The sequence below is a fragment of the Patagioenas fasciata genome, chromosome 8 (assembly GCF_037038585.1).
Source record: "Patagioenas fasciata isolate bPatFas1 chromosome 8, bPatFas1.hap1, whole genome shotgun sequence".
Lineage (NCBI taxonomy): Eukaryota > Metazoa > Chordata > Aves > Columbiformes > Columbidae > Patagioenas > Patagioenas fasciata.
In genome coordinates, this window is record NC_092527.1 from 42,566,222 (window position 1) to 42,593,317 (window position 27,096).

The 27,096-nt window shown below is 55.7% G+C and overlaps 2 protein-coding genes across 5 annotated transcripts in view; one reads left to right on the forward strand and one right to left on the reverse strand.

The window, feature by feature from the left end:
- On the forward strand, positions 1 to 14,696 carry DPYSL4 (dihydropyrimidinase like 4). Of its 3 annotated transcripts, none has more exons than XM_071812281.1 (14): positions 1 to 306; positions 2,879 to 2,967; positions 3,414 to 3,598; positions 4,312 to 4,476; positions 6,131 to 6,192; positions 6,284 to 6,364; positions 7,263 to 7,331; positions 7,418 to 7,538; positions 8,667 to 8,823; positions 9,788 to 9,929; positions 11,093 to 11,263; positions 12,262 to 12,441; positions 13,108 to 13,276; positions 13,742 to 13,818. In XM_071812281.1, exons 1-14 carry the CDS (start codon positions 61 to 63, stop codon positions 13,768 to 13,770), a joined length of 1,866 nt encoding a protein of 621 aa, XP_071668382.1. In that variant the 5' UTR covers positions 1 to 60; the 3' UTR covers positions 13,771 to 13,818. The 3 variants fall into 3 exon arrangements, with proteins under 3 accessions (XP_071668382.1, XP_071668381.1, XP_065699334.1); XM_071812280.1 differs by having other exon boundaries at positions 2 to 306; positions 13,812 to 14,696; XM_065843262.2 differs by lacking the exon at positions 1 to 306 and adding an exon at positions 839 to 958 and having other exon boundaries at positions 13,812 to 14,696.
- A 1,124-nt stretch (positions 14,697 to 15,820) lies between these two features.
- Positions 15,821 to 27,096, reverse strand: part of STK32C (serine/threonine kinase 32C) — a 75,396-nt gene continuing 64,120 nt past the window's right edge. For both annotated transcript variants that reach the window (XM_065843923.2, XM_065843922.2), the window contains 8 exons: positions 26,583 to 26,620; positions 26,037 to 26,126; positions 24,819 to 24,922; positions 24,620 to 24,736; positions 22,621 to 22,746; positions 22,169 to 22,300; positions 20,480 to 20,547; positions 15,821 to 19,745 (listed from right to left, as the gene is read on the reverse strand). In XM_065843923.2, the coding sequence (XP_065699995.1) occupies positions 19,610 to 19,745; positions 20,480 to 20,547; positions 22,169 to 22,300; positions 22,621 to 22,746; positions 24,620 to 24,736; positions 24,819 to 24,922; positions 26,037 to 26,126; positions 26,583 to 26,620 (811 nt within the window). In that variant the 3' untranslated portion in view covers positions 15,821 to 19,609. The remainder of the gene's footprint in view (positions 19,746 to 20,479; positions 20,548 to 22,168; positions 22,301 to 22,620; positions 22,747 to 24,619; positions 24,737 to 24,818; positions 24,923 to 26,036; positions 26,127 to 26,582; positions 26,621 to 27,096) is intronic.

Consider the following 27,096-nt stretch of genomic DNA (forward strand, 5'->3'; position numbering starts at 1 on the left):
GGAGCGCAGCGGTGCCGGCACCGGGGGAGCGGCGGGGCGGCCGCTGGCAGGGGCTCCCCCATGTCGGGGCAGCGGGAGCAGCCGCTGCCCGCCTGCTTCGCGGGGCTGGGCGCGGGCAGCCCGCGGCCGCGGCAGAAGCGCGGCGGGATGTTCTGCAGCGTGGAGGACGCCTTCGACAACAAGACGCTGAACTTCGCCTCGCTCGGCGCCCCCAGCCCCGGGACCTCCTCCGGCGGCCCTCGCCGCGCCCCCGACCCCGGCCCCGCCGCGCCGGCCCCAGGAGAGCTGCCGGCCGGCTGTCCGCAGGTAAGGCGCGGCGGAGCCGCCTCCTTGCGTCCCTTCCCCGCCCTCCCGCCTGCCGGGCCGGCCTGGGGCAGGCAGGAGGCAGCCGGCAGCCCCGGCCTGGTGCCCTGAGCTCCCCAGGGATGAGCCCTCGCCCCTTCTCCGCCCACGGTTTGTGGAGCCCCGGGGGGAGCGCGGAGCCGTCCTGGCTGACACCTTTCCCGGCCCCGACCCGTCGCAGCCCCGCCGGACAGAGCCCCGCGCGGGGAAGGGAGCCGGGAACAGTCCGGTGGAGCGGCTGCTTGCAGGGACGATCCGAAGGGTCGGTGAGCGGCCACGTCTCATTCCGAACTCACAACTTTTACCGGTCCCTGCCCGCGGCTGTAGGGCTGCTCCTGGCGGCAGCGGAACCGGGCAGGGGCTGCGCAGCCCGTCCCGCCGCTGGTCCCGCGGGGCCGTTGAGGCTGCGGGACCGATCCCGGGGGCTCCGCTCCGCTCCTTTTCCCCCGGGCCGGCTTTGTCTCAGCGCCGGGAGCGCGGCCCCGGGCCGGCGGGGGGAGCGGGCGGGGGGCGCGCACGCACGCAGGGACGTGCAGACACAAACACACCGCAGACACGGGCGGAGCGCGGCGGGAACATGTCGCACCAGGGCAAGAAGAGCGTCCCCCGCAGCACGGTGAGGGGCTCCCTTCGCGGCGCGGGGGCTGCAAGCCCGGCCTGACCTGACCCGGTGCCGGTCCGGCGGGGCCGGGGTTTTGCGGGGCCGTCCCGGCCGGGGGTGATGGAGCGAGGCGCTCGGGAGAGCCGCTGTGCTTGTGTCCGCTGATGGATTTCGGGAGCACGGCGGTCCCGTTGGTCAGCGCGGCCGGAGCAGCCGGCCCGCCCGGGCAGGGGGTGCGGCGGGGCAGCCCCGCCGCGGGCTCCGCCGCTCCCTTTGTTGGCCGCGGCCCGAGCCCGGCGGCCCCGGCGCTTTGTCTGCCGCTGGCTGGGGCGCAGCCGGGGTCCCGCCGACAAAGCCCGCCCGGCTGCGAGGACAAAGGCCGGCGGGACCCTCACCGCGGCTGCGGGGCTGCCCCGCCGCCTCCCCAACTTTCCTTTGGGCGCTGGGGCGGAAAACGTGTTTCGGAACCGCTTTTTTCGCGGAATGGGCTTGGGGGCGCGGGGAAGCATCCGCTGCCTTGTTCCCTGCCCGGCACCTGGCCGCCGCGGAGCGCGGTCGGTACCGATGGCAGCGCCCGGGGCCGCCGGGGCGAGGCGGGCGGAGCGGCTCTGCCGGCCCCGGCGCTGCCGGTCGGGAGCAGCGAGCGTGGGAGGGGATTCCCCGCTCCTGGTGCCAGGGCTTCTCAGCAGCAGTCGGGAAAACCTCTAGACGGCGGTGCTTGTTTTCCCTGGATTTGCTGGCTCACGACTGAGTTCCCTTGAAAACATCCCGGTGCTGCCGGGGCCGAGCTGCGTTACCGTGCGGGAGCGGATCCGGGGCGTGTGGGGCTGGGGCGGCACAGCTGGGCTGGGATGAGGGTGAGGATGAGGATGAGGATGGGGTGAGCGTGGGCCCCGCAAGGGGAGGGGCCGTAGGGCTCTCCCGTGGGGCAGCCAGCACTGAGGCTTCTTTTGATTGATTTTGTGGGACAAGGGAAAACAATAAAGACGCAATAAAATCCTGGAGAGTTTAAAAAACACAATGCAATTCTTTTTTTTTTTTTTTTTTATCTGCTGGTGATACTCTTTAAAACAAGAGACTGAAATGATTTCCAGGCTGTTTTGCACCAGCACACATCGCTGTGTTGCAAGTCATCTCCACGTGCTCCTGCATCCATCGCTTGTTGTTGTGCTGAGGCCGTGCTCTTTGTGTTGTCCATTTTGGCCTTGGTGATGTTTTTTCTAGCACTAACTGGAGAGCAGGAAAGGCATCCTCTAAATTAGGTTCCACATTTACATAAATGCCACTGCTCTCTAATTTTTCTTGTTAGAGATTCTGCAGATCTGACAACTGTGCCACTGTCTTGCTTTGAAGTGAGGAAAGTCCTTGAGGCTTTATCTTTTTTCACAAGGCTGTGAAAACTACCGAACGTCGATAAATTACCAGGTTAATAAGATGCACTTAGAAGTCTCAGTAACCGGAGCTGATGGAGGAGGCAGGAACGAGGCTGAGCCGCAGGATGCTGAGCTTGCAAACCTGCTGAGAGCTTGGGTCAGGCCCTGAACCTGCTCCGAGGGAGCTGGTGGTGGCCTGGGGGGGCAGGTGCGGAGCAGCGGGGGCTGGAGCACGTGTCCCTGTGCCCGCCCCGCTCGGGGATGCGCAGCTCGCACCTCGGACGCGGGGTCGCGCTGGAACCCGGAGCTGTGGGGCTGCCCGGACACCCCGAGGCTGGTACCGCACCTCAGAGCACATCTGTGCTCCTCTCCTGGGACGGTTTTGTGTCATTTCCTTTGCAAAATGCAGGTGGGCTTTGGTGTGAAATGGTCTGGGTATTCAACTAAACTTGTATGATTGAAGGGCAAATATTAAGTCCTGGGATTAATGAAAGCTCAGAATGAGTAAAGTAACATCTAAATAAAGTAGTATTTTTTAAAAGTGTGGGTTTTTTTCCATTAGAGTGACCAGCTTCTAATCAAAGGAGGAAAAATTGTCAACGATGATCAGTCATTTTATGCAGACATCTATGTGGAAGACGGTTTAATAAAGTAAGTTAAAAATGTATATTGTATAATGTAGTTTTCAAGCATGATCCAGTGCCATGGAATGTGAACAAGGTTCCTTTCTGTCATTTTTCTCTCGGAAATATGTTCCCTTTCTGATAAACAAGGGCAGCTCTTTAGAATGGTGTCAAGATGGAACTCCGTTGGCGTGCTCTTGTGGCTGGAAAGGCTTGCGAAGGGCTGAGAGCGCAGCTGCTCCATCCTGAGCAGGGTCCCTGCAACGGCGGCCGGGGCGTCCCCAGCCGCTGCGAGCGCGGGACCCAGGAGGGTGGGATGGTGGGACCCGCGGGGTGGGACCCCGACCCCAGTACTGGAGCAGCCTGGGCAGTGCCGGCGGTGCCAGGTGCCCATGAGTGGTTCTTAGGAGTTGTTTTTGCATCTTTGCTTGAAAGTTGTTGCCGATTAGCAGGAGATATTAATATCGTTTTCAGACAAATTGGAGAAAACCTGATTGTTCCCGATGGCGCGAAGACGATCAATGCGTACGGGCAGCTGGTGATGCCGGGGGGCATAGACGTGCACACCAGGCTGCAGATGCCCGTGCTGGGGCTGACCCCGGCCGACGACTTCTACCACGGCACCAGAGCCGCCCTGGCGGGAGGCACCACCATGATCAGTAAGACGGAGCAGCATTCCAACGGACTTCTGAGTAGAACCTTGTTTAGCAAAATACATGGGGCCATTTATCCTTGCAGAGATTATTCACCCTCATAGCAATGTTACTTTTTCCCATAGAAATCCAAGTGCTGCTAACCAGAATGCATTATGTGCCTTTCAGAACCTCCTTCCATTGCTACACACATCTTAAAAATACATAGTTGCTCCTGCTTCACCTTGTAAGAGAATAAAATAGAGGAAAACTTAAAACACCTTTTAATATATTTTTAATAGCTTGGCAAGTATGTTTTTGTCAGGGTTTTTTGGTATTTGTGAGCACGGGTTCTGTTTTTGTGTTGAAGTAATTGTGATTTCTGGTTTTGTTGTGGCCCCCTGTGGTTCGTGGCTGAAGGGTCAGTGCCAGCAGGCGCTGCTGCTGTGGAACGGGAGGTGCAGGAGCCCGTGGCTGGGGGTGGCTGCCCCTGGAGAATGCAAAAGCGTGCGAGGACGCGCCTTGGGCACCAGGCTCTTGCAGGCTGTGCTGGGTGAAAAAAGGGATAATAGCAGCTGCAGCTTGGACATCATTTGTTTCAGTTTGTGTGGGAAATGTATTACTCTTCATCTTTAACCAAGGCTATAGAGATGCGTTAGCACTAAGCTGTCTCCGTTCCCCGGGCGTCCCTGTCCCCGTGCTGACGCGGGCCGGTCTCTCCTCTCCTCTCCTCTCCCCAGTTGAGCACGTGTGCGCGGACGCCGGTTCCAGTCTGCTGGGCGCCTACGAGCAGTGGCGCGGCCGCGCCGACGGGCAGGCCTGCTGCGACTACGCGCTGCACCTCGACGTGCCGCGCTGGCACGACGGCCTGCGCGAGGAGATGGAGGCCCTGGTCAAGGACAAGGGTAAGCGCAGGAGGGGGCTTTGCTGACACCCCCACCATTGACTCATTGAATCATTTTGGTTGGAGGAGACCCTCAAGACCATCAACCATAACCTAGCTCTGGCGCTAGCCCATGTCCCTAAGAACCTCATCTGTACAGCTGTTGAACCCCTCCGGGTGTTTAAGCAGCTCCATGGTTATTTGGGCAGATGCACACGAGCAGGTCATGCAGGGGGGGCTGTGGTGGTTGTTGCTGCTGTGTTCCTCCCACCCCGTGTAAACGGGGTGCATGGGGCACTGTGCTCCTTGCTATCGAGGGGTGGACATCCATCCTTTGCCTCTCTGATTTCACATAAGCCATTATCACAAAAACTAGAAGGATTTGCGAAAAAAAGAAAGCGACTTGTTTTTTAAAGGCAGAAAACACAGTGCTGGCAGACTCGTTCACCTGCCTCCGCTTGTGTGTTTGCTTCTCTTGGGGAAGAACGCTGGGTTTTCCACCTCCTCGCACCTTATGTTTTATAAGCATCCGTGAGTTAAATTTCTTTGTGTGTATGATGTCCTGTTCGTGTGCTCTCACCTTTGCACGGTGTACATGGAAATCCCTTCTGGAAGCTGAAGGAATGGTATCAGCACCCTGATTCAGGCTGCCTGCTCTACAGAAATGTATTTAACTAAAAACGTTCAAGATGGGGCTTGTAGAATAGAACTGAGCTTTAGGCTTTCCACAGTGACTCCGTTTGTGCCTGTAATTCCTGCCCATGCTGAGGTGTCCGCTGGACGCGGCTTACGGGAAAGCAGCCCATGAGCCAGGAATTCTTGCATTTCACTAATACTTATTTCCATGTTTGGAACTACATTTTGCTCTCAGATATGCTAATGCAGAACTAAACGACTTTAGTGTAATTTGCAGCCTTGCAAGCAAGGGCTTAATTGGTCAATTAACATAGAAATTTGCAGTGAATTTCCTATTAAAATGCAGAGTGGCTGAAGTGATGCAGCCGTTCCAAGCTTATAGCAGGTATTTTTCATATGTACATTCCCATAAAATACAGTTTATTTGTAATTTGATTGTAGTTTGGGATTAGTTGTCGCCTCTATCCGTATAAAATACAGTAGCAATTCCCTGGCTTTGACTCAGTGCTTCATGAATCATCCTCTGTGTTAGACAGAAATGATAGAAGTGGGGATTGTGTGCAGCGCCCTATGCACAGTACCGCCCATCTCTTTCTCTAGCTAAATAGCAAGGCACTAAATAACAGTGCTCTAATATTAGTCTCATCTTTTGCTGTAATGCAGTCTTAGCACTAATGCACTAATTCAAGTTCTGTTACCAGAAGGAAACTGAGGATAAACCATAGATTGTACCCACCACTGGAGGGAACACTCAGACTGTGTTCAGACCAAGTTACAGAGAGGACCTCAAAGCAGAGATGGGCAGTGGGTTGGGGTTCTTTGGTTCAGGTACATCCAAAGCCGGGGTGTATTGTCTGTCATGGCTCCCGAGCTTTGGGGTTCAGCTCTGGTGGGGTCAGTTCCCATTCCAGCCCCTTGCTTTGCTTTCCATCTCAGCCCAGCCTGCACTCCCCTGCTCTGAGCGCCCCCGCTCGGCCCGTGCCGTGTCTCTGAGCTCTCAGCTGGGACAATAAATGCACGTTTGATTTTCTTTCCTCAAGGCGTGAACTCGTTCCTGGTTTTTATGGCCTACAAGGACAGACTCCAGTGCAGCGATGCGCAGGTAGTGCAGCCGGCGCCCGGCGACCCTCACGCCCCCACGCTGGGCCCGGCTCTGACTCCCTGACGTTGGGCACCCCGCTGTCTCTTGGCAGATGTATGAAATATTCTGCATTATTCGAGACCTGGGGGCCATTGCCCAAGTGCATGCTGAAAACGGAGACATCATCGATGAGGTACGGGATTTGTTTTCGCTGAAGTTAAAGGGTGAGTGGAGTATTTTGATTTAAGGCCACGTGCTGACTTTAACAGATCACAGAATCACAGCTGGTTTGGGTTGGAGGGACCTCCCCAGCTCCCCAGCCCCCCCTGCCATGACAGGGACATCTTCACCAGCTCAGGTTGCTCAGAGCCCCGTCCAGCCTGGCCTGGGATGTCCCAGGGATGGATCCACCACTCTGGGTACCTGGGCCAGGCTTTCACCACCCTCAGGGGGAAGAATCTCTTCCGTGTATCTAATTATGCTCATGTGCATTGTTTTTCTTTTTTTACCTTTAGAAATTAAGATCTTGGGTGCATAGTGCAAACAGGTGACACGAGGCAGAACTAGACTTGCAGTTCCTTTTAGTTTATGGTCACACAAGTGTTAAGTGGTGTGGGAGGAGAGTTTAAGATGAAAGCAAAATCCCAATCCTGCAAATGGGCTTATTGGGACAAACAGGACAGAGGCTAATTCCCGCCTGCCCGGGTTTTACCTGAGAAACCTTTTCTCCAGCTGGCTGTGAAAATCAACGTGATTCCAGGGAGCTCAGCATCCTCAGAAGTTTGTCTTTAAGCTGCCCGCGTGTTGGCACTCGAGCCCCGGGGTAAACTCGGAGGATGCGGCAACGGGAGTGCAGTGATGGAGGTGCAGAGTGGGGAGGGTCCAGAGGTGCCACTGGGACACAGCAGTGCCCAGCCCAGAAAGGTGTCCCCACACGGGGCGGGTCTGCTGCAGTGCCTTCTGGAGTGCCACAGGTTTCCTGCGTTTCCATCGTCCCTCAGGTGCCTCTGAAAAGCTGTTTTGTCCCCGCAGTGCTGCAGACAGGCTGTGGGTACCACTGACTGCTCTTTTGTTCATCTCCATCCACCCAGGAGCAGAAGAGGCTGCTGGAGCTGGGGATCAGCGGGCCGGAGGGACACGTCCTCAGCCGCCCCGAGGAGGTAACGGCCCCGTCCCTGGGCAGTGCCCGGGCTCGGCTGCGGCACAGGAGCCCTGAGCCGTCTGTGCCGCGGTCGCTGTGTCGCAGGTGGAGGCGGAGGCCGTGTACCGGGCCATCACCATCGCCAAACAGGCCAACTGCCCCCTGTACATCACCAAGGTCATGAGCAAAGGCGCGGCGGATGTCATAGCTCAAGCGAAGAGAAAAGGTAAAGCGTTTCATATTTGCACACTAAGTGAGCCTGTTTAAATATGTCCAAGAATATCGTTCTAGCTGCGAGGTTTAAGAACTTGTTATCAGCCAGGTTCTCTCGCATTTCAAGGGCGCTAAAACTTGGTGTTGGCTTTTCCTCGAGTGTGCCAGAGCTAATTGCTCTGAGCTGGGAAGATTTGAGGAGATGTGCTTGAAACTTTGACACCTGAACCTCAGCAGATGCAGCTGAAAGAAGGAAATAATTCAGTTGCAATCACTTGTCATGAACTAAATAAAAAATGAATCTGGAGCAAGCTCCAAATGGACGTGGGGGTGAGTGGGAAGAGCTGGGAGCTGCATGGGAAGCAGAGCAGGACAGGGACACACAGCCCCCTGCCCAGCAGGACATGCTGTGGGGCTCAGGACAGGGACACACAGCCCCCTGCCCAGCAGGACATGCTGTGGGGCTCGGGACAGGGACACACAGCCCCCTGCCCAGCAGGACACGCTGTGGGGCTCAGGGCAGGGACGCACAGCCCCCTGCCCAGCAGGACACGCTGTGGGGCTCGGGGCAGGGACGCACAGCCCCCTGCCCAGCAGGACACGCTGTGGGGCTCGGGGCAGGGACGCACAGCCCCCTGCCCAGCAGGACACGCTGTGGGGCTCGGGGCAGGGGCGCACAGCCCCCTGCCCAGCAGGACACGCTGTGGGGCTCGGGGCAGGGGCGCACAGCCCCCTGCCCAGCAGGACACGCTGTGGGGCTCGGGGCAGGGGCGCACAGCCCCCTGCCCAGCAGGACACGCTGTGGGGCTCGGGGCAGGGGCGCACAGCCCCCTGCCCAGCAGGACACGCTGTGGGGCTCGGGGCAGGGACGCACAGCCCCCTGCCCAGCAGGACACGCTGTGGGGTTCAGGGCAGGCCTGCTGGTTTGCACGTACAAACCTATGTTTGGTCTAGGGAGAAAACAGACAGATTCAGGATTTGTTTTGACAGTGTTTTCCAGTCGTATGAGATAATCTGAGGGATTAATGTGACTTTTAAAAGCTGAAATACCGAGACGGCTGCAGATCAGTGAAGCCCTCGCAGCGTTTGTCTGCGGTGTGTGAAGAGGCTCGTTGGCGCTCATTAACCCCTTGCTCCACAGGCACGGTTGTGTACGGGGAGCCCATCACCGCCAGCCTGGGCACCGACGGCTCGCACTACTGGAGCAAGAACTGGGCCAAAGCCGCCGCCTTCGTCACGTCCCCCCCGCTCAGCCCGGACCCCAGCACGCCCGAGCACCTCGCCTCCCTGCTCGCCTGGTGAGTCCGGCCGTGGGACCCCGTGTCCCTTCCGGTGCCGCCTGCGGCCACAGCGCCGCTGAGCAGGCGTGGGGTGGCGTTAGAAAAGTCGGGGCCAGAAGTCACGCAGGAAGAACTTTCTGAATGGGATGAGAGGTGTTTATAGATCCAGATAACTGCTAGAGAAAAAAAGCAGTGATATATAGTTTAAAGAAGAAATAAACATTTCTTAGCATTCCCTGAAATGTGATATTTTTTTTCTCAGAAGGATAGACAGTTGTTAACAAGAGGAGTGTTTCGTGTTAGTATATCTTAGATAGTATATAAAGATATCTCAAGACATTTAGTATTTTCTTAAAGGAAGCAATAAAGTACAGACATAGGTCAGTCTGCACAGCTTTGCCGTCAGTGGGGACGCGTGCTCCCCAGCTCAGCGGGCACACACCTGCCTGCCGGTGTGCGTCTGGCTCTTGAACTGTGATATACGATACTGTATAACGCTTGGGTTTATCCAGGGTCTTGTTTTATTTAACCACATCCTTGCTTTCAAAGAACCTTGGCTGGAGAACCATTTCCTAAAATAATCTCAGATTCAAAAGGAAGGTAACAAAGATTCCTTGTGCTCCCTTCCAGCCTGGTATTCTGTGATTCTAGGATTGAAATGTTGGGTTAAATAGTAAAAGTAATGGCCAGCTTTGGAGAGAAGAGTGCTCAAGAGGCTGCTGTTTACATCTCTCAGTTGATTCCAGTGCTTAATTCCTGTATAAATCTGTAGAGATGCCTCCAAGCACCTGTAAAAGTTGTCTCTTGCCTTCCCTGGGGATGCAGGGATGTGAGCCGCCTGCCTTTGCTGGTGGAACCGTCTGTGCCGAGCGGACGGAGCAGGCAGGACAGCCCATCGGTGCCGGACGCGGCTGCCAGGGTGGGTGCTGGGGGTGCTGGTGTCCCCGCGGGTCCCCCTCTGACCCTGCTGTGCTGTGCCCAGCGGGGACCTGCAGGTCGCGGGCAGCGCTCACTGCACCTTCAGCACGGCGCAGAAGGCCGTGGGGAAGGACAACTTCACCCTCATCCCCGAGGGCACCAACGGCATCGAGGAGCGCATGGCCGTCGTCTGGGAGCAGTGCGTGGTGGGTGCCGAGCGCCGCCGGGGCCTCGCGGAGCTGGGGTGGGCGCAGGGACGCGTGCGCGGTGCTTGTGCCGGGTGATGTCAGCGTCCTCGTTAAGTCAAACGAGCCCGGAGGTGTGACTGTCTAGACTGCTGCTTCAGAGGAGCGTGCTAATGCGAGACAGTGTGACACCCAAATGCCTTTGGAGTGTCTTCAAAGGCTTCTGCAGCGATCATCCGCCCCACTTCTGCTTGCAGTCACAGAGAAAGACTCTCTGATGAATTTCCCGAAGGGTGAGATGCGCTATTCCTCTTCCCTGGTGCTCACAGGAGGCCAGGGCTGGTGGTGGGGACAGGGAATCTCCCTAGGTGACTGTGGCCATGGCCATGCTTGCCAGCTGCATGGTTGCCCCAGGCCCACCGGTGGGGACGGGTTCCTGTGGCACCCCCGTGTCTGCTGGGCAGAGCTTCAGAACAGGAGCGTCTGGAACGAGTCCTGTGTCCCTGCCCAGGCTGTGCCCTGCCTGCCCTGAACCAACCCTGGGGCTCCCGCCTGCGTCCCCGTCCCAGGGGCATCCCCGGGGCTCCCGCCTGCGTCCCTGTCCTGGGAACCTCCCCGGGCCTCCCACCTGCATCCCCGGGCCTCCCACCTGCATCCCCGTCCCGGGAGCATCCCCGGGGCTCCCATCTGCATCTGCGGAGCAGACGTTGCTGGGTGGGCTGCCAGGTGGCAACCAAGCCACCCTGGAGTCTCTGTCCTAGCTAGGCTTTGTCAAAGATAAACTGAATTTGTCTTAAGATGATAAATATAAATAGCACTATTTATGTTCATTTGTTGTCCTTCTTCATTGAAATGTCCTTAACCATCTTTAGTGAACATGAGATGCCTGTACAGGGAGTTGGGACCTACCAGTGAAGGGCTTGTTTTTCAGAGACCTTAAATGTCACAGAGTCCAGGGAAACTAAAAACCTCTGCTGTACTATTTAGCCCACAGAGACAAGGCTCAGCCGTCCCCCATGTCCCTAGACCTGCCGCAGCGAGGATCCTCACCCCGCGCGGTCCTGTGGTTGGACCCTGTGATTTCTTGTCCCAGTGCCTTGTTCCCGCTGGGGGGAGCGGGGACGGGGCTGCTGCTGGGACTGGGACGCGAACTGGTGACCGTCCCTCTGTCCGTCTGCTCACAGGTCCCTGGGAAGATGGATGAGAACGATTTTGTAGCGGTGACCAGCACCAACGCTGCCAAGATCTTCAACTGCTACCCCAGGAAGGGACGCGTGGCCGTGGGCGCCGACGCCGACCTGGTCGTGTGGAACCCCAAGGCTACGAAAATCATCTCAGCAAAAACCCACCATTCGGTGAAGTGCTTTAAAAACTGCTTTCTTGAGCTGGCTTTTGGGTCGGAAGAGAGTAGGAAAGCCATGTAGTCAGATCAGAGAGCTCAGCTCGTTCAGCAAGGGAGGGCTGTTGGTGTGGGTGAAGGGATGAAGGGCCTTGCATTTGCTTTTAAAAATACAATGAAAATATCTTTTTGTTACTGTAAAAGGTAGAACCGTAACTGAGTAGCAGTGACTGCTCTGAGACACTGCATCCAGTACAGAAATCTTAATATATTTGCTGGCGACTAGAACAGTGTCAGTGCTGAACTTGTTCTATGTATTAAGCTACTAATACAGTTTAAAGTACCAGTGGGGGACGCTGGTGATAGCGCTGATTGGAGTTCATGGGGAAACATTTTGACCCGGGTGTTTTTTTTTCACCAAAATGGTTTTTATTGAAGAAAATTCCCACTCTGATTGAAGTATTCAAGTGTTTTCTTTAAAAAAATAAACAGCAACAGGTTTTCTTTTGATCCGGGAAATTAACTAACTTTTGCTTTTTTATAATGCTGCATTTTTTTCGGTGTGAACTTTGTTGTTTAGAAGACTCGTTAGTGATGGTAATGGGAGCATTTGCAGACAGTGCTGGGATGCTGCATCTCCCACGCGCCAGCCCTGCGCCCCGTACCCGTTTCGGTGGGAGCCTTGCAGTGACGTGGGAGCCATGGGAACGTGTGCCCCGAGGGGCCGGGCAGGGCGGGTGCCGGTGCGCAGGAGCAGCCGGGTTGGCCCGGGACTGCTGCGGCGCTGCCGGGCCAGGCCCAGTCTGAGGATCCGCTTTCTCCATTCCGTTCGCTTTAGTTCATCAGTCAGAAGCACCTTACTATTTGAAATACGAAGGGTTAGTGGAGTACACCTGATTGTGCACGAGGAGCGATGTACAAAAGTGGGGTTTGCGTGCAGTCGGCTGGGCTGTCACCTGCTCTTCTTAAATCCTAACTGTATTGAATATCTGTTTTGGTTTTGTGTATTTCCAGAACGTGGAATACAACATATTTGAAGGCACGGAGTGTCATGGGGGTCCTACCGTGGTCATAAGTCAGGGGAAAGTTGTTCTTGAAGATGGAAACCTGTGTGTCACCCAGGGCTCGGGTCGCTTCATTCCCAGAAAGACGTTCCCTGATTTTGTTTATAAAAGGATAAAGGCAAGAAACAGGGTAAGGAGAATTTCATGTGCAATAATCCTGTATTTCTCTTGCAATCTCTCTGCATTACTGCATTGCAGTCACTGTTGTAGTAAGCTTCCTGATGGAATAGGCAACAGGACCAATAATATTAATATTATTTCTTCTTAGGCCTTGGAGATTTGTAATGTTGTCATGTATTGCTTTGGTGTGTGGCTCGGCACTTCAATCAGTAATGCGTATTTTAGCATTACAGCTGGTAATGCTACCATTATTAGTACTGTTTGCCTATTATAAAGTTATAAAGCAAAAACATGACTTCTAGGAAACCTGGTTTTGTTTGATTTGCATTGAGGTAGAAGGGAGGGAGTCCTGTCCTGCCTGAACTGGGAAGGTTCATGCTATAGTGTTACCAGTGCCTGCTCTGCGTCTGTCGGGGGGCGCTGGATGTCGCGTTTGGTGGTTACTGGAAATGCAGTAAGATAGAGAAATCCTTCAGTGCACTGGCCCAGCTGGTTTGGGGGAGATAAAGCCGCTCAAGCACATCAAAAGCTTCTGCCCAGCTCTGCCGTCCCTGCGTCCCACGCGCGGTGTGCAGGGTGGGCAGAGCCGCTGGGCGCCCGCAGCGGGGACGCAGAGGGGCCGCCCCGCGGGGGCTCCGTCCCGGTGCAGCCGCGCTGACACCCGTGCGTTCCGCAGCTGGCCGAGGTGCACGGCGTCCCCCGCGGGCTGTACGACGGCCCGGTGCACGAGGTCCTGGCCAGCGCCAAAGCCGTGGCCGCGCCGGCCTCCCGCATCGCGCCCTGCGCCAGCAAAGCCCCCGCCGCTCCCGTGCGCAACCTCCATCAGTCCGGCTTCAGCTTGTCCGGTAGGTCCGGGGGCTCTCCGAAAGTTAAGGGGGGCTGCGGGTGGTGGGTGCCCGGTTTGCATGGCTGTCACAAAGCGGGGTGAAGCTGAGGAACAGAGACTTGGGTTGTGCTCAGTAAACAGCAATGCTCACTGTTGCTGCAGCCCAGGGACGAAATGCAGCACAGAAATCTCTCGATGTGTTCCAGAAATGTGTATGAGCATTGATGGACGTGTAGCACAGGGCCCGGTGGGGGCTGCGAGGTGGCTCCGGGTGTGGAGGAGGAGGAGGCTGGGGGTTTGAACAAATGTACAAGGTCCCACATTTTATTATATAGAAACTGTGTAATTACAGGAAAGCCACTTACAATGCTTTTCAGAAAGGCGCAATAGAATAGCAAGATATTCAGGCAAAGCCACTTTGAACCGTGCTGTGATAATGATGCAGTGTCCGAAACAACCTATGGAAAACACTGGTTTTTCCCAGAAAGGGCACACTTTAAAATGCGCGTGTGAAGCGTGGGGCCCCCGCGGTGCCAACGCCGGTGTCTCCGCAGGCTCGCAGGCCGACGACCACATCGCCAGGCGCACGGCTCAGAAGATCATGGCCCCCCCGGGCGGGCGCTCCAACATCACCTCGCTGTCCTGACGGCCCCGCGCCCCCGCACCCCCGCGCCCGGCACCCTGCGGGCGCTGCTCCGGCCGGGAAGGGGACAGGGTCACCTTACAGCTCGGGGTGAAACCGAGCGTCTGTCGGCTGCCCCAGCCCCTTCTTCTCATAGGTAGACACTAGAGCAACCCCGAGAGGTAGCGCTCCCGTCCCCGTGTCCCCGTCTGTGTTTCCCCCGTAGCTCCTGGGAAGCCCTTACCCTGTGCATGTGGGCACCCCGCTCGGGGCCGGCACCACCACCGAGGTGCGTTTCGGCTGGAATCCGCTCCTTTCAGTAGCAGTGATGCCCTTTCTAGTCGAAGGATTTTTAACCGCTGAAGGTTTCCGACTCTGGTTTTATTACGGTGAGTTGCATCTCGTCTGTTCGCAGCATCCCGAGCAGACTCCTGCCCCGCTGGGCCCTGTCCCTGCACCCGGGGGCACGCGTGGCTGTGCAGGATGGCAGCACGTCCCTCTGTCCCCGCAGCACGTCCCTCTGTCCCCCAGCGGGCTGCAGTCTTTCTGTTGGGCTTGCTTTTTTAAAGATTATTTATACAGTTTTTCAGGAACCGAGTGTAAGTCTTATAACCAATAACAAGGCTCATTTGAAGGCCAGTTGCATATGACAGACTCTTTTATAAAGGTTATTATAGCCCGTTTATGCTATTTAAAGGTATGTACAGTAAAGGTGAACCTCTAAGCCACAAAGCTATGCATGTACCTCTAACAGGATGGCTCGCCATTCTTTTTCTCTTCCTTGCTCTGAATAAAGTTTGTTGGAACTCACAAAACAATAGAAGTGGTTCATGCTTAATGCAATAACCTGTAGTACTTTCTACATCAATCATATATTGTTCTTATAATTTCTATTTAATTTTAAAAATTATTTAATTTAATTTGTTGGTTTACTAGTTGTTCCTGCAAGAACAACTTTCCTACTTAGAAAGAAAATCAATGCCTATTCAGTAGTTTTAAATGAAGGCAGTGGAACCTACATAAGGTATGGGAAAGACAGAGGGAACCGAAAGCGCCCGGGGCACAAAGGGGCTGTGTGCCCCCGTTCCCTGGGCCAGCCTTGCCACGGGGGGAGCGGGGACAGGGCTGCCCCCCCCCCCGGCAGGGCTCTGCAGACACTTGTCCCGCTCACTTACCACTCCTGGAGCGAGGAAGAGCCTTTGTAGGTGCTTTCTGCCAGCACATTGCACCAAGAGCTGTAATAAATAATTCCCAGTACTGATGAGGGACGAAAGAATAAAAACAGAGACCTCCTGAAAGTTCCCCAGGGCCATTTTTATCGAGTTAAAGATACAAAATGCAGGGTTGTGCAGTGAAATGCTAAAACACGGGGTGCCATAATTGTGGGTGCTCAATGGCAGGCGCTGGGCACTGGGACGTGCCCTCCTCATCCTCACCAACGCCCCAAAGCCACCATGGAAGGGGCCCTCAGCCCCACTGCTGCGGAGATCAGCTCTCCCCAGGGAGCTACAAACACCTTCTAAGTGACTGGGGAAAGGCTGGAATCAGCTGTTGCCCTTGTAATGCCCGGTTTGCAACTCGACGGCCGCGTTCCCGCAGCTTTGTCCCTCCCGGCGGCTCTGGGGCTGCAGCTTTGGGCGCTGCGATGGTTTTGCGGCCGCCGCTCTCACAACCATCAGCTGCCGCCCGGCTTCGCCAGGCACCGCACGCGCAATCACCAGCAAATTAATAACGTACCTGGCGTATTGACCCCGCTGGCCACGGGGCTGTGAAGTCCCGGATCACCACGTCCCGGCTGCTGCACCAACAAGGTAACAAGGGTGCCGAACAGCTCCAGTCTGCCCCACGTAAACAAGAAATGCAATTATAACATCCACTTGTTGCAAGACTCACTGGTTTTACCTACAGCTCCATAACCTAGAAATGACAACAGACACTTGACAGTGTTAAAAATACACATTTATTACTCCACATATGCAATGGCTTCTCGCAGTATCTGCAAAAACACAAACGTGTCATAACTTAAATATTTTGTGACATGGTAAAATTTTCATGCAATAAAATTACAGGAATGTATTAACATAAAATACAAAGATATATTTATATATATTTCCACTGAAATATTTTAAAAAAATACCCTACCAAGGCATCAGGATTCCAGCACTGTCCAATGGCAAGTAAATGCCTATTATTGGCCTTTTTGCTATTATTTTATTACTCGTATTCTCTTTTTGGCAAGGTATAGAGTAATAAAAAACTGGCAACAGAAGAAACATCAGGACCTGATCTGACATTTGTTTTCTAGGCAAAATTCCCAGTGAAGTCTGTGGAATTCAATGGAAACACTTAAAAATATGCAACTTTGCAAAACTTCATAATACAACAGAGGTAAGAAAACAAACTTATGGCGAGGAGTTTAAGGAGAACAATTTATAGGCAATGTAGGCTTTTCACAGCAAATAATGGCACACCCTGTATAAATCTGTCATACAAAAAATACGTGTATTTAAGTATTTATCTACAGAAAACTATTGTATTGTGGTTGTGGTGGAGATGTAAACCAGAGCGGCTACCGACTCCTTTAAGCTCTGCCCGGGGGGTCGGTGCCAGGAGTGTTTCACGACTTCACCGTGAGTTTTGCTCACACCCACACCGGGAGCTGCACCAGGCTCTGCCACAAGAGACGACACCGGGCACGGTTCGCAGCAGCAACCTGACCGCACGTCACGCAGGGGGCACAGGGGCTCCTGTCACCCGCAGGAGCGGCGCAAGGGGCTGAGCTTTGCACCGCCGGCCCTGGGACAGCCGCGGGGACACGGCGATGGGGACACGGCGATGGGGACACGCACAAGAGGGCCCGGATGGCAGCGGCACAGCAGGACCCGGCGCACTGAAACCCGTCACGGGGAGCCTGACAACGAAGCAAAATCTGTTTCTTACTATTTTTCTGTCTTTTCTTGTAACTTCATCTTCACAGACCAGGCACAAACAGGCGTCAGTAACTTAGCGGGACCTGGGGAAGTTATGCCCATGCATTAATTAAGATAGATGACGAGTACCTCAGTTATAGTGTGTGCACAGCATCTCTGCTGCTCAGCACAGTGATCCTGGAGGTCTGTGTCCTGGGGGTCTCTGGATGAGCAGTTTCCCTGTGTAGATGCGTTCCTGGGCTCCCGTGGTGCTTCCCTGGCAGCCAGAACCTGCGCCTGCTCATTCCACCCGGGAAGGAGCAGTCACCGGCCGTCCCCACTGCAGCCTTCCCGGGAAGGAGCAGTCACCGGCCGTCCCCACTGCAGCCTTCCCGGGAAGGAGCAGTCACCGGCCGTCCCCACTGCAGCCTTCCCGGGAAGGAGCAGTCACCAACTGTCCCCACTGCAGCCTTCCCGGGAAGGAGCAGTCACCGGCTGTGCCCACTGCAGCCTTCCCGGGAAGGAGCAGTCACCAACTGTCCCCACTGCAGCCTTCCCGGGAAGGAGCAGTCACCGGCTGTGCCCACTGCAGCCTTCCCGGGAAGGAGCAGTCACCAACTGTCCCCACTGCAGCCTTCCCGGGAAGGAGCAGTCACCGGCTGTGCCCACTGCAGCCTTCCTGGGAAGGAGCAGTCACCAACTGTCCCCACTGCAGCCTTCCCGGGAAGGAGCAGTCACCGGCCGTCCCCACTGCAGCCTTCCCGGGAAGGAGCAGTCACCAACTGTCCCCACTGCAGCCTTCCTGGTCCCTGCCACGTGCTGCTGAGGGTATTTTGCACAATCTACCCAGGAAGAGCAGTGCTGAAAAGGGCACGTGAATGACCAGCAAGGAGAGGGTTTGGGTGACGAACACCCACTTCAGGAGCCAGCTCCTCCCTACGCACACCAGCCTCAACCTCAAGAAAGTGACGAAAACGTCTGATTAGACCTGTCCTACCAAACTGCCAACATTTCTTCCGGCCCGAGAGCTTTTGGTCGAATAGGATCTATTTGCATCTCTCACAGACAGGATGGTTTGGTCAAAAAAATAAGTTACGCTCCTTGTTATTCTGACAGTCCAAACTTCAGTCGTTATTTACAGAAAGATGATAAATAGTGCAATGGAGTTTACTGAAAAAAACCCTATGGGTACCAGTGGAGTAATCATCTGTAACCTATAAATCCTGAATGAACAGGTGGTTTTGGTGCTCATTCTGCGCCCCCTGCCCCAGCTGAGCCCTGGCAGGCGAGCAGAGGCAAACCGGAGCCGCTCTTGATGTGGTTTTGTGACTTGAGATTGAAGTGTTATTACTACACTGGGTCTGCGCGGGCTGGGGACAGGGACACGGGGGTGGCCGAGGGCCGGGCACCCGCGCCAGCTGCGCCCGCACCCCTCAGCGCTCCTCTCAAAGACTTCCACGAAATTTTCGTTCTGCACAATTTCAGCCACGTGCTGATTTCCACATAAAACTGTGGAAAATAAATGCATCGTGTCATTTTTCATATAAAATTGTTTAGGATCAGTTACACCTCTCTGTTTTATTTGTGGAAACGAAAAACGCGTCGTCTAAAAAACATCTATCCATTTTTGCATGACGAATATACAGTGAGGATGCAAACCCTGCAGCCTCCTCGTGCCTGACAGCAAACGGATGCTGACGGTTTGAACCGAACGCAGCCCTAAGGAAACCCCTGCGTGTCTCAACAGCCGCAGCAGAACCCCGGGCTCGTTTCTAGCAACCGTAACCAAAAGCCACTCCACAGCAGATTAAGCAACTAATATAGTGAAGGCTTCTGAAACAAGAGGCAACAGCCACAGCTGGAGCAAGTTAAGGAGACCGCCCGTCTTGTTAAGTTAAAACAGGTATTGGTAAACTATATACAGTACTTTACACTAAAAATAAAGTAAATGGAAGGGTGAAATAAGATACTCCCCTCTTTCATAAGCAAGCAGCATTGCAAGGCCACCCACTTGGCCTCCAGTAGAGACTGGACCTGTGATAAGCTGTGTCCTCCAAACCTGGGCAAACAACCGAACGCTCCGGTTGTTCCACAGCTCCTCACCACTCACAGCAGCTATATGAAGAAAGAAAGTATTCTAAATACATTCCGCACCTCGGTTACGTGTTTGATCATTATCCAGCCCCAGGAGAATTCATGGAGTGCACAAAAGACACTTATTTGCCCCACGTCGGGCAAGAAACTCTGAGAGGTGAGGAGAGGACAAGGACGTACCTGGGATGTCCTTATGCTGCAGGACCCAGCAGCTCGGGGCTCCCAGGAGCCTGTGCCACCCACCACAGCCCCGGGAGGCCCCAGGGCTGCTCCAGCTCACACGAGGATTGCCTGTCCCTACAGCAGCCTTCACAAACAGAGAACACCCAAGTAAGATCCAAACCACCTGCTCAGCCTTCCTCCCTTGCCACACCTGTTCCCTGTCTCCCTCGTAGTGCTCAAGGATGTAACTTCTTTTCTTGTCACCTTACTGCATTAAAAACACGTGCAGATCAGCAACCTGACGCTAAAAAAGAACAAGTAAAGAAGTTGATCTGTCTCCTCCGACCAGTTGCATAGCAAGTGTCTTTACCCACGCCAGGCAGCCCATGTGCCGAAGTGGAGATGCGTTCGATGCGGGAGCGCAGTTCTGTAGGAACTATCTCTGCTGCTACAGCTTGCAAGGCCGCTGGGGTTGCTCCCGGTGGCCGGGGGACAGCCCGCGGTGCTCCCGGTGGCCGGGGGACAGCCCGCGGTGCTCGGCGCGGCGGCCCTGGCGCTCGGCAGCCTAGCTGCTGCCCGACGAGCAGACCGAGCTGCACATGTTCAGGTTGGAGGTCTCGGACTCGGCCTCCGTCTCGGCTTCGTCGGTGGTCTCGGGGAGGGACACGGACTCACTCATCGGCTCTTGGCTCTTCTTTAGCCTGTGTGGAGCAGAGGAACGGGTGTTACCCGGGCACCCCCAGGCCAAATGCCCGCAGAAGGAGCGGATGAGCATGGCCTGCAGCAGTCAGCGTGCTGCCCACGCACCGCACCTGAGAGGGGCCTACAGCACACCCGTGGGGAATGAGCACACACGGAGCACGGAAAAGGTCCTGACGGGGGCCAACATATCAGCAAAACACACTGAGACGCTCTGAAATTCTCCGCAATGACCTGCAAGGCTCCAGGCTCAGCTGCCCGCCAGCTGGAGCCACGGCCGGGCAGCGGGGTCCCCGCTCAGCCCCGCGGCAGCTCCTGCTTCCCTGAGGATCCATCGTCCCCGGGAAAGCGGCTGCTCCAGCTCCAGCGCTTCCACTGCCCACTCGTGCCCTGCAGAGATTTTAGCACGTTCTTCGCCTTCATTTTCCAAAACATCACCCTCTGAAAGCAGGATGGGTGAGAAGATGCCACGGGGAAACTGAAGCAGTATCACATACATATGTTAAGTCCCAGAAGTGTCTCTGCAGCATATTTTATTTAATAATCCCTGATCTTGTCTCCCTTTTTGGTCAGAACTGCTCTCCATGCAGAGGCAGCACCTGAGCTCCCAGCTGACGTGTCCCCGGGGCTGAGCCACCGGCAGATGCTCCCAGCTGCCAGGCGCTGCAACTCCGATCCCAAGGGAAGGCAGGAAAATGAGGACTTTTTCTTTAAAAAATATATTCTGCACACTCACTTCTCTCTGTTAAAGATGACAAAGTCTTGCTGGATAGCTTCAAGGCATTCTTGGAGATAGTCGTTTTCCTGTTGAAGAGAAACAATCTGTGCACAAGCAGTCCCAAACCCATGGCATTGCTGCCAGCTGTGTGCAAAGAGCCTCCCTCCCCAAAAACCTCAGCTGAAACAGCTGGTGGGAACAGCACAGCTCTCTGCCCTCACGGCTTCCACCAGAGGCATGTTTCACCCGTGAGGAGCTGTTTTCCATCAAACACGGATAGCACACCGTTCTCCAGATACACACAACACATCATCTGTGCATTGTGCCTTTGGGAGGGCGATCTGCCCGCAGGAAGGAAAGCCAGCGCAGGGACAGACCAGCACAAAGCCTGCCCGAGTCCTCACGCAGGGACACCGGTCTGCAGCCCAGGCCACCTCGCCCGCCCTCGTGTCACCCACCCACACAGCCCGGCCACGGCGAGGGACAGAGCCCTGCCCGGTGCTGGAGCCCCGCGCTGGGTGGTGCAGGCACTGCCCTTGGCTCTCCTGGCAGCAAAACCTCAGACAGGTACTTGCAAATTTGCTTATTCTGGTTTTTGTTCCTCCCTCACTCCCCGATTTGTTCCTTTACGGTAAGGGTCACTCATCACAGCACTAACTCCCACTGAGGAGGGCAGGGATGCATTGCAGTTAATTGGCACAGACAACGGGACAGGGAAAACCCTGCCGGTGTCCCCTGCTGCTCTCAGGGCATGGGACAATGGGACAGGGAAAGCCCTGCCGGTGTCCCCTGCTGCTCTCAGACAGGGCATGGGACAATGGGACAGGGAAAACCCTGCCGGTGTCCCCTGCTGCTCTCAGGGCATGGGACAATGGGACAGGGAAAACCCTGCCGGTGTCCCCTGCTGCTCTCAGACAGGGCATGGGACAATGGGACAGGGAAAACCCTGCCGGTGTCCCCTGCTGCTCTCAGACAGGATGTGGGACAATGGGACAGGTAAAACCCTGCCAGTGTCCCCTGCTGCTCTCAGACAAGATGTGGGACAATGGGACAGGTAAAACCCTGCCAGTGTCCCCTGCTGCTCTCAGACAAGATGTGGGACAATGGGACAGGTAAAACCCTGCCGGTGTCCCCTGCTGCTCTCAGACAGGATGTGGGACAATGGGACAGGGAAAACCCTGCCGGTGTCCCCTGCTGCTCTCAGACAGGGCATGGGACAATGGGACAGGTAAAACCCTGCTGGCATCCCCTGCTGCTCTCAGACAGGATGTGGGACAATGGGACAGGTAAAACCCTGCCAGTGTCCCCTGCTGCTCTCAGACAGGGCCTGGGACAATGGGACAAGTAAAACGCAGGGCATAGGACAATGGGACAGGTAAAACCCTGCCGGTGTCCCCTGCTGCTCTCAGACAGGGCATGGGACAATGGGACAGGTAAAACCCTGCTGGCATCCCCTGCTGCTCTCAGGCCATGGTCCTGCTCTCACTGGGGGAGAAACGTTTGTTCCCTTTTCTGGGGTTTGTGCAGCTCCAAGGCACCACACAGGGGACACGGGGATGGTGGGGGACACGGGGATGGTGGGTGACACGCAGGGGACCCAGGGACAGTGGGTGACCCGCGTTTGCTCTCCCTGGCACAGCACGCTGACTGCAGACACCCTCGCAAACCCTGCAGGACAGCCTTTTCTCCCAGCTGGCCGTTACTTACAGACTGTGAGCTGTCTTTGCTGTTGTCCCTCGACTTGCTCTTCGCCAGCCTCTTCTTCTTCTTGTGCAGGGGCCTGGACTCCAGGATCATCTCCTCCAGCTCGAAGGTGGGGTCGCAGTGCAGGCGGCCCTTCTGCGGGACACAGACGGGCACCGCGCGTGAGGCGCCACACACACCGACACCGGCTCCCCGTCAGAGAGCCCCTGCCGGACACAGCGGTTCGACACCGGCTCCCCGTCAGAGAGCCCCTGCCGGACACAGCGGTTCGACACCGGCTCCCCGTCAGAGAGCCCCTGCCGGACACAGCGGTTCGACACCGGCTCCCCGTCAGAGAGCCCCTGCCGGACACAGCGGTTCGACACCGGCTCCCCGTCAGAGAGCCCCTGCCGGACACAGCGGTTCCTCCGACAAGCACCGACCCGCCGGGGCCGACGCAGCTCGCTCCTACTCACGTTGGGGACGAAGCCCGGCTCCACGCGCTTCTCGCTGACGTCGCCCCAGGCCACGCCGGACAGGTACGCGGAGGCCTGGACGTCGGCCAGGCAGGAGAAGCGATGCTCGGGGTTCACCGTCAGCAGCTGGGAGGGAAGAGCGTTCCCGTCAGAGAGAGAAAAGGAGCCCAGCAGCATCACCGCGCAGGACTCCGGTGGCGCGGCTGTGCAGCAGCCTCTCTGGCGTGGGAAACTGGTCACTTACTCAAAGAAGAAATATTAGAAAAACGTTCTGGAGGTTGCGAAACCAGATGGCCAAAAACCCCATACCATGAGCTCCTGCCTGGCGCAGGTTTGCTCCTCCCGTGCCCACCCGCGACGCAGGACCCTTCACGGCAGCCCCTGGCACTGCCACCCACGCAGGGACAGACCTCGCTCTCCTGCGGTTCCCCCACGGGCTCATCGTTTCGGTTTCCATCTGCACATGTCCTGTTTTCACTACCACTTCTGTGACACCAGGGGATACTGATACTACTCCATTTATCGCACACACAGGTTACTCAGCACTGAGAAAGAAACTGCAGATGACCGCTTGATCTGCTGGGACCCCAGTTTGAGGACAGAGATGGTTCTTCAAAGAATTCAGCACCATGCACTGTGCTCAGCTGACCTGAGTTTCAGCTTCCAGGACTGCTGGGGGGTGTCTGAGGTGGAGACATCTAACGAGGAGATATGTCTAACGGGGAGGCATAGCTAACACAGGATCTGGGCTTCCAGAAGCTCCTGTGCGCTGGTCTCCCCACGGAAGCTGAGCTGCTGCCACCTTTGCAGCGCATCCTCCGCCGCCGCGGTGTCCCTCCTCGCCCACACGCGGGACGCTCCTGGTGCCACCGTGGCCGCGGTGTGACAGTCACCCTCACCCCCTCCACGAGCTGCCTCCCACCTCTGCACCAGTTCTGCCCATTTTCCAATTTGAGTCCTGACCTCCAGCCGCCCCAGCTCGGTTTTGGGCATCCACAAACACTCTCCCAGCTGATGGACGTCTGCGGTAGGACCTCCACAAAATGCCCAGCTAGAGCTGTTTCCTTTAATTCTAGGCACGCTTATAGATGGTTACAACATTTTGCAGAAAATAAAGTCAGCATGGTGCGCTTTTCCAACGCCAAAGGCAGCTCTGCAAGAGCAGGTAATGGTCACTGTGCTCACAGCCAGGTGCCCAAGCAAGGGGACGTCGTGAAGGGTGCGAGGTACAGACAGCCCTGATCAGCAGCTGCTGCCTGGGGAGCTCCTCTGCTGCTTTTTCACGGCATAAAATTATCTCCATCTTTAAAACAAAAAGGGGGGAATTCCCAGTCCCCAGGTAAAGCGGCAGCGGTGGCCCGGGCTGCCCCAGCAGGAGCAGGGCCGGGGTGTCCCCAGCACAGAACCGCAGCGCTTCGGGGGGACACAGGCCCCCCGGGCCGAGGTGGCTGCTGGCATTCATTCTCCTGGGAGATGCTGAATCCCCGCAGGTCTCCCGGCCCGGCTGCGGCAGCCCAGCAGATGGCAATGCCAGCCCGCTGAATGTGCTCAGCCCCAGCGCACAGGCTGCGCCTCCTTGAAACAAAACCTCATTATGGAAATGTCCACCCAACATTGGCTGACATCAGAGCCACTTATTTGCTGTCAGCACTGTGTACATCTTTTTTATAGCACACTCATCAGCTACTTTTCTAAGTTCTCAAGCAAGCAGCAGCCAAAACGCAGCCTGCAGGCCAAACCAACAAGCTTATTGTGCGGCAGCACAAGGACAGCTGGCCCAGGTAGGAACCGCAGTGTCACACCAAAACCAGCTTTTTTCCTTCCCTTGCTGTCAAATGTAATGCATCTTATTACAGGGATAATAAACAAACAAAACAAGATTAATCAAAGCCATAAAAATTAGTCCTATCTCAATTTTACATTATTAATTAATATGCTGACAGTTTTGCAGCTTGTCGCACACACACTGCAGCTAATGTACAACGTAAGGACCACTTACCTTTCTCAACAGAGCAACCATCTCTTTTGACCACGCCGATGAGTACTGAACGCTCACAGTGCTGAAGAGCTGAACTAAAGACTCCACGGGGTTGTTGGAGTGGATGTCATACGGTCTCTGGGGGAACAAGAGCAGCAAGGTGAGACGAAGCTCCCCGTCCTGTGTGCGGTGAGCCCGAGAGCGCGTCCCGAGGCCGTACCCAGCCCCGCAGCAGCTCGTAAGCCATGACTCCCAGAGACCACCAGTCCACCTCGAAGGAGTAGCCCGTCCCGCCGCTCAGGAAGGAATGGAAAATCTCCGGGGCTGAACAGAGGACAAAACGCAAGAGATTATTCGCTGACTTCCATTTGTTTCTATTTCAGTATTTCACCTAAGTCAGTATGTAAACCTTGTGGTGATTTCTATGCACTAGTGCCCGAGGGTAGGCTTTGCAAGCAGGGTGAGCAGCAGTGACAGCAGTGACAGCAGTGACAGCAGCGTCCCTGCCATCACTGGGCTACCAGGCACACGCCAGGAGAGCCCTCCCAGCCCAGCACATGAGGGACAGCAGAAACCTGGCATTGTGGGGACGACCACATCCCAGCCCCATTGGGACCACCACATCTCAGCCCCACCACGACCACCATCTCCCAGCCCCATCTGGACCACCATCTCCCAGTCTCATCGGGATCACCACGTACCAGCCCCATCGGGACCACCATCTCCCAGCCCCATTGGGATCACCATCTCCCAGCCCCATTGGGATCACCACGTCCCAGCCCCACCGGGACCACCACGTCCCAGCCCCACCGGGATCACCATGTCCCAGCCCCATCGGGACCACCATCTCCCAGCCCCATTGGGATCACCACGTCCCAGCCCCACCGGGACCACCATGTCCCAGCCTCACCGGGATCACCATGTCCCAGCCCCATCGGGATCACCATTTCCCAGCCCCATTGGGATCACCACCTCCCAGCCCCATTGGGATCACCATGTCCCAGCCCCACCAGGACCACCACGTCCCAGCCCCGCCGGGACCACCACGTCCCAGCCCCATTGGGATCACCACATCCCAGCCCCGCCAGGACCACCACGTCCCAGCCCCATCGGCATCACCACGTCCCAGCCCCATTGGGATCACCACGTCCCAGCCCCATTGGGATCACCACGTCCCAGCCCCGCCGCAGCCACCACGTCCCAGCCCCACCAGGACCACCACGTCCCAGCCCTGGGCAGGGACGATGCGCTGACAGCGACTCATTCGCTCCAGAGTTTCACTTCTCCAACCGTCAGGCTCCACCGAACGACGAGGCGCATGCATTAACGTGATAAATTAATTCGGGGGCTTTGTCACAGACAGGGACTGTCAGGCAACATGCGGTGAGCGCTCTTGAAGTGTAAAATACAGATGTAAGGAAGAGCTGTTGTTTCTTACCCATGTATGGCTTTGTTCCAGCTAGTGCAGTTGCTCTTTCACCGTCCCGAATTATTGTTGCAATATTAAAATCTGTTAAATGTGCATGACCTTAAACAAAGACGCATTTTAAGAAGGAATTAATCACAGCGCAGAACAGCAGCAATGCACAGTCAGAATATAATAACAACCTAATACATTTGTTCCATAAGCCCTGAGGCTTTCCCAGGATCTCAGGCTGGCCCTGACCACCTTGTCCTATGGAATCTTCCCTGACATCTCCTCTTTCCCCATTTGTGTTTGGGCTTTATACCCTGCACTATTTTCTAATGAACTTCCATGCAAGTACAAGCTTTGGTTTTTCCAAGGCTTTGCAATAAAACTCAGAAGGTTTGGAGCCTGAGGGATTATATCTTCATTTTATAAGGTCTCCTGCTGGAAAAGAGGTCATTATAGGATCTCCTATGATATTTGCTTATGTAGGCCACTGAGACAGTATTACCAATAGATCACAGAATGCAGAATACGAGGCTGTTAGGGACACGAGGATCACCTGGTCCAACCTACCTTGCTCATCGAGGAGGATGTTGTCTGGTTTGACGTCTCTGGAAAAAGAAGCAAGGTTACAGCAAGATGAAAGCGCAGTCGGAAGGATGCACCTTAACAACAAACCTGCAGCTTTCTTATCTGTCAAAAACTAGGAACAAATAAAAGAAAAATACACTAACATGAGAGAAGCCTCACTATAATGCACTAGAAATACGCTTTTCCTGGGCAACTGGGAAAAAAAGTGGGAGCATCAGACTTGTTCAGGCATCGTTTCCAAGGAAAATTAGGAACACAATACTGGGCCTATTTCTATGAAGCCCTCAATGGCTTTGAAAGCTGCCCTGGGAGGAGCCGTCAGGCCTCAGCAGTCAGGCTTCCTCTGAGAGATGGGGCAGGACGGGGGGCACAGGCTGCCCAGGACAGCACTGAGTGGGGACACTGGTGGCATTCAGCAGAGCCAGCATCACCCACGGGCAGCTCCCGCCGGCGAGCGAGCGCCCGCCGGGTACCCGCGGACAACCCGCTGGGCTGG

Bases quoted from the DNA above. Each gene is read 5' to 3' on its own strand.
- DPYSL4 (XM_071812280.1), top strand. From the start codon at position 61: ATGTCGGGGCAGCGGGAGCAGCCGCTGCCCGCCTGCTTCGCGGGGCTG. The intron at 307-2,878 runs GTAAGGCGCGGC...TTTTTCCATTAG, and splicing joins TGCCGGCCGGCTGTCCGCAG to AGTGACCAGCTTCTAATCAA. The intron at 7,332-7,417 runs GTAACGGCCCCG...GCTGTGTCGCAG, and splicing joins TCCTCAGCCGCCCCGAGGAG to GTGGAGGCGGAGGCCGTGTA.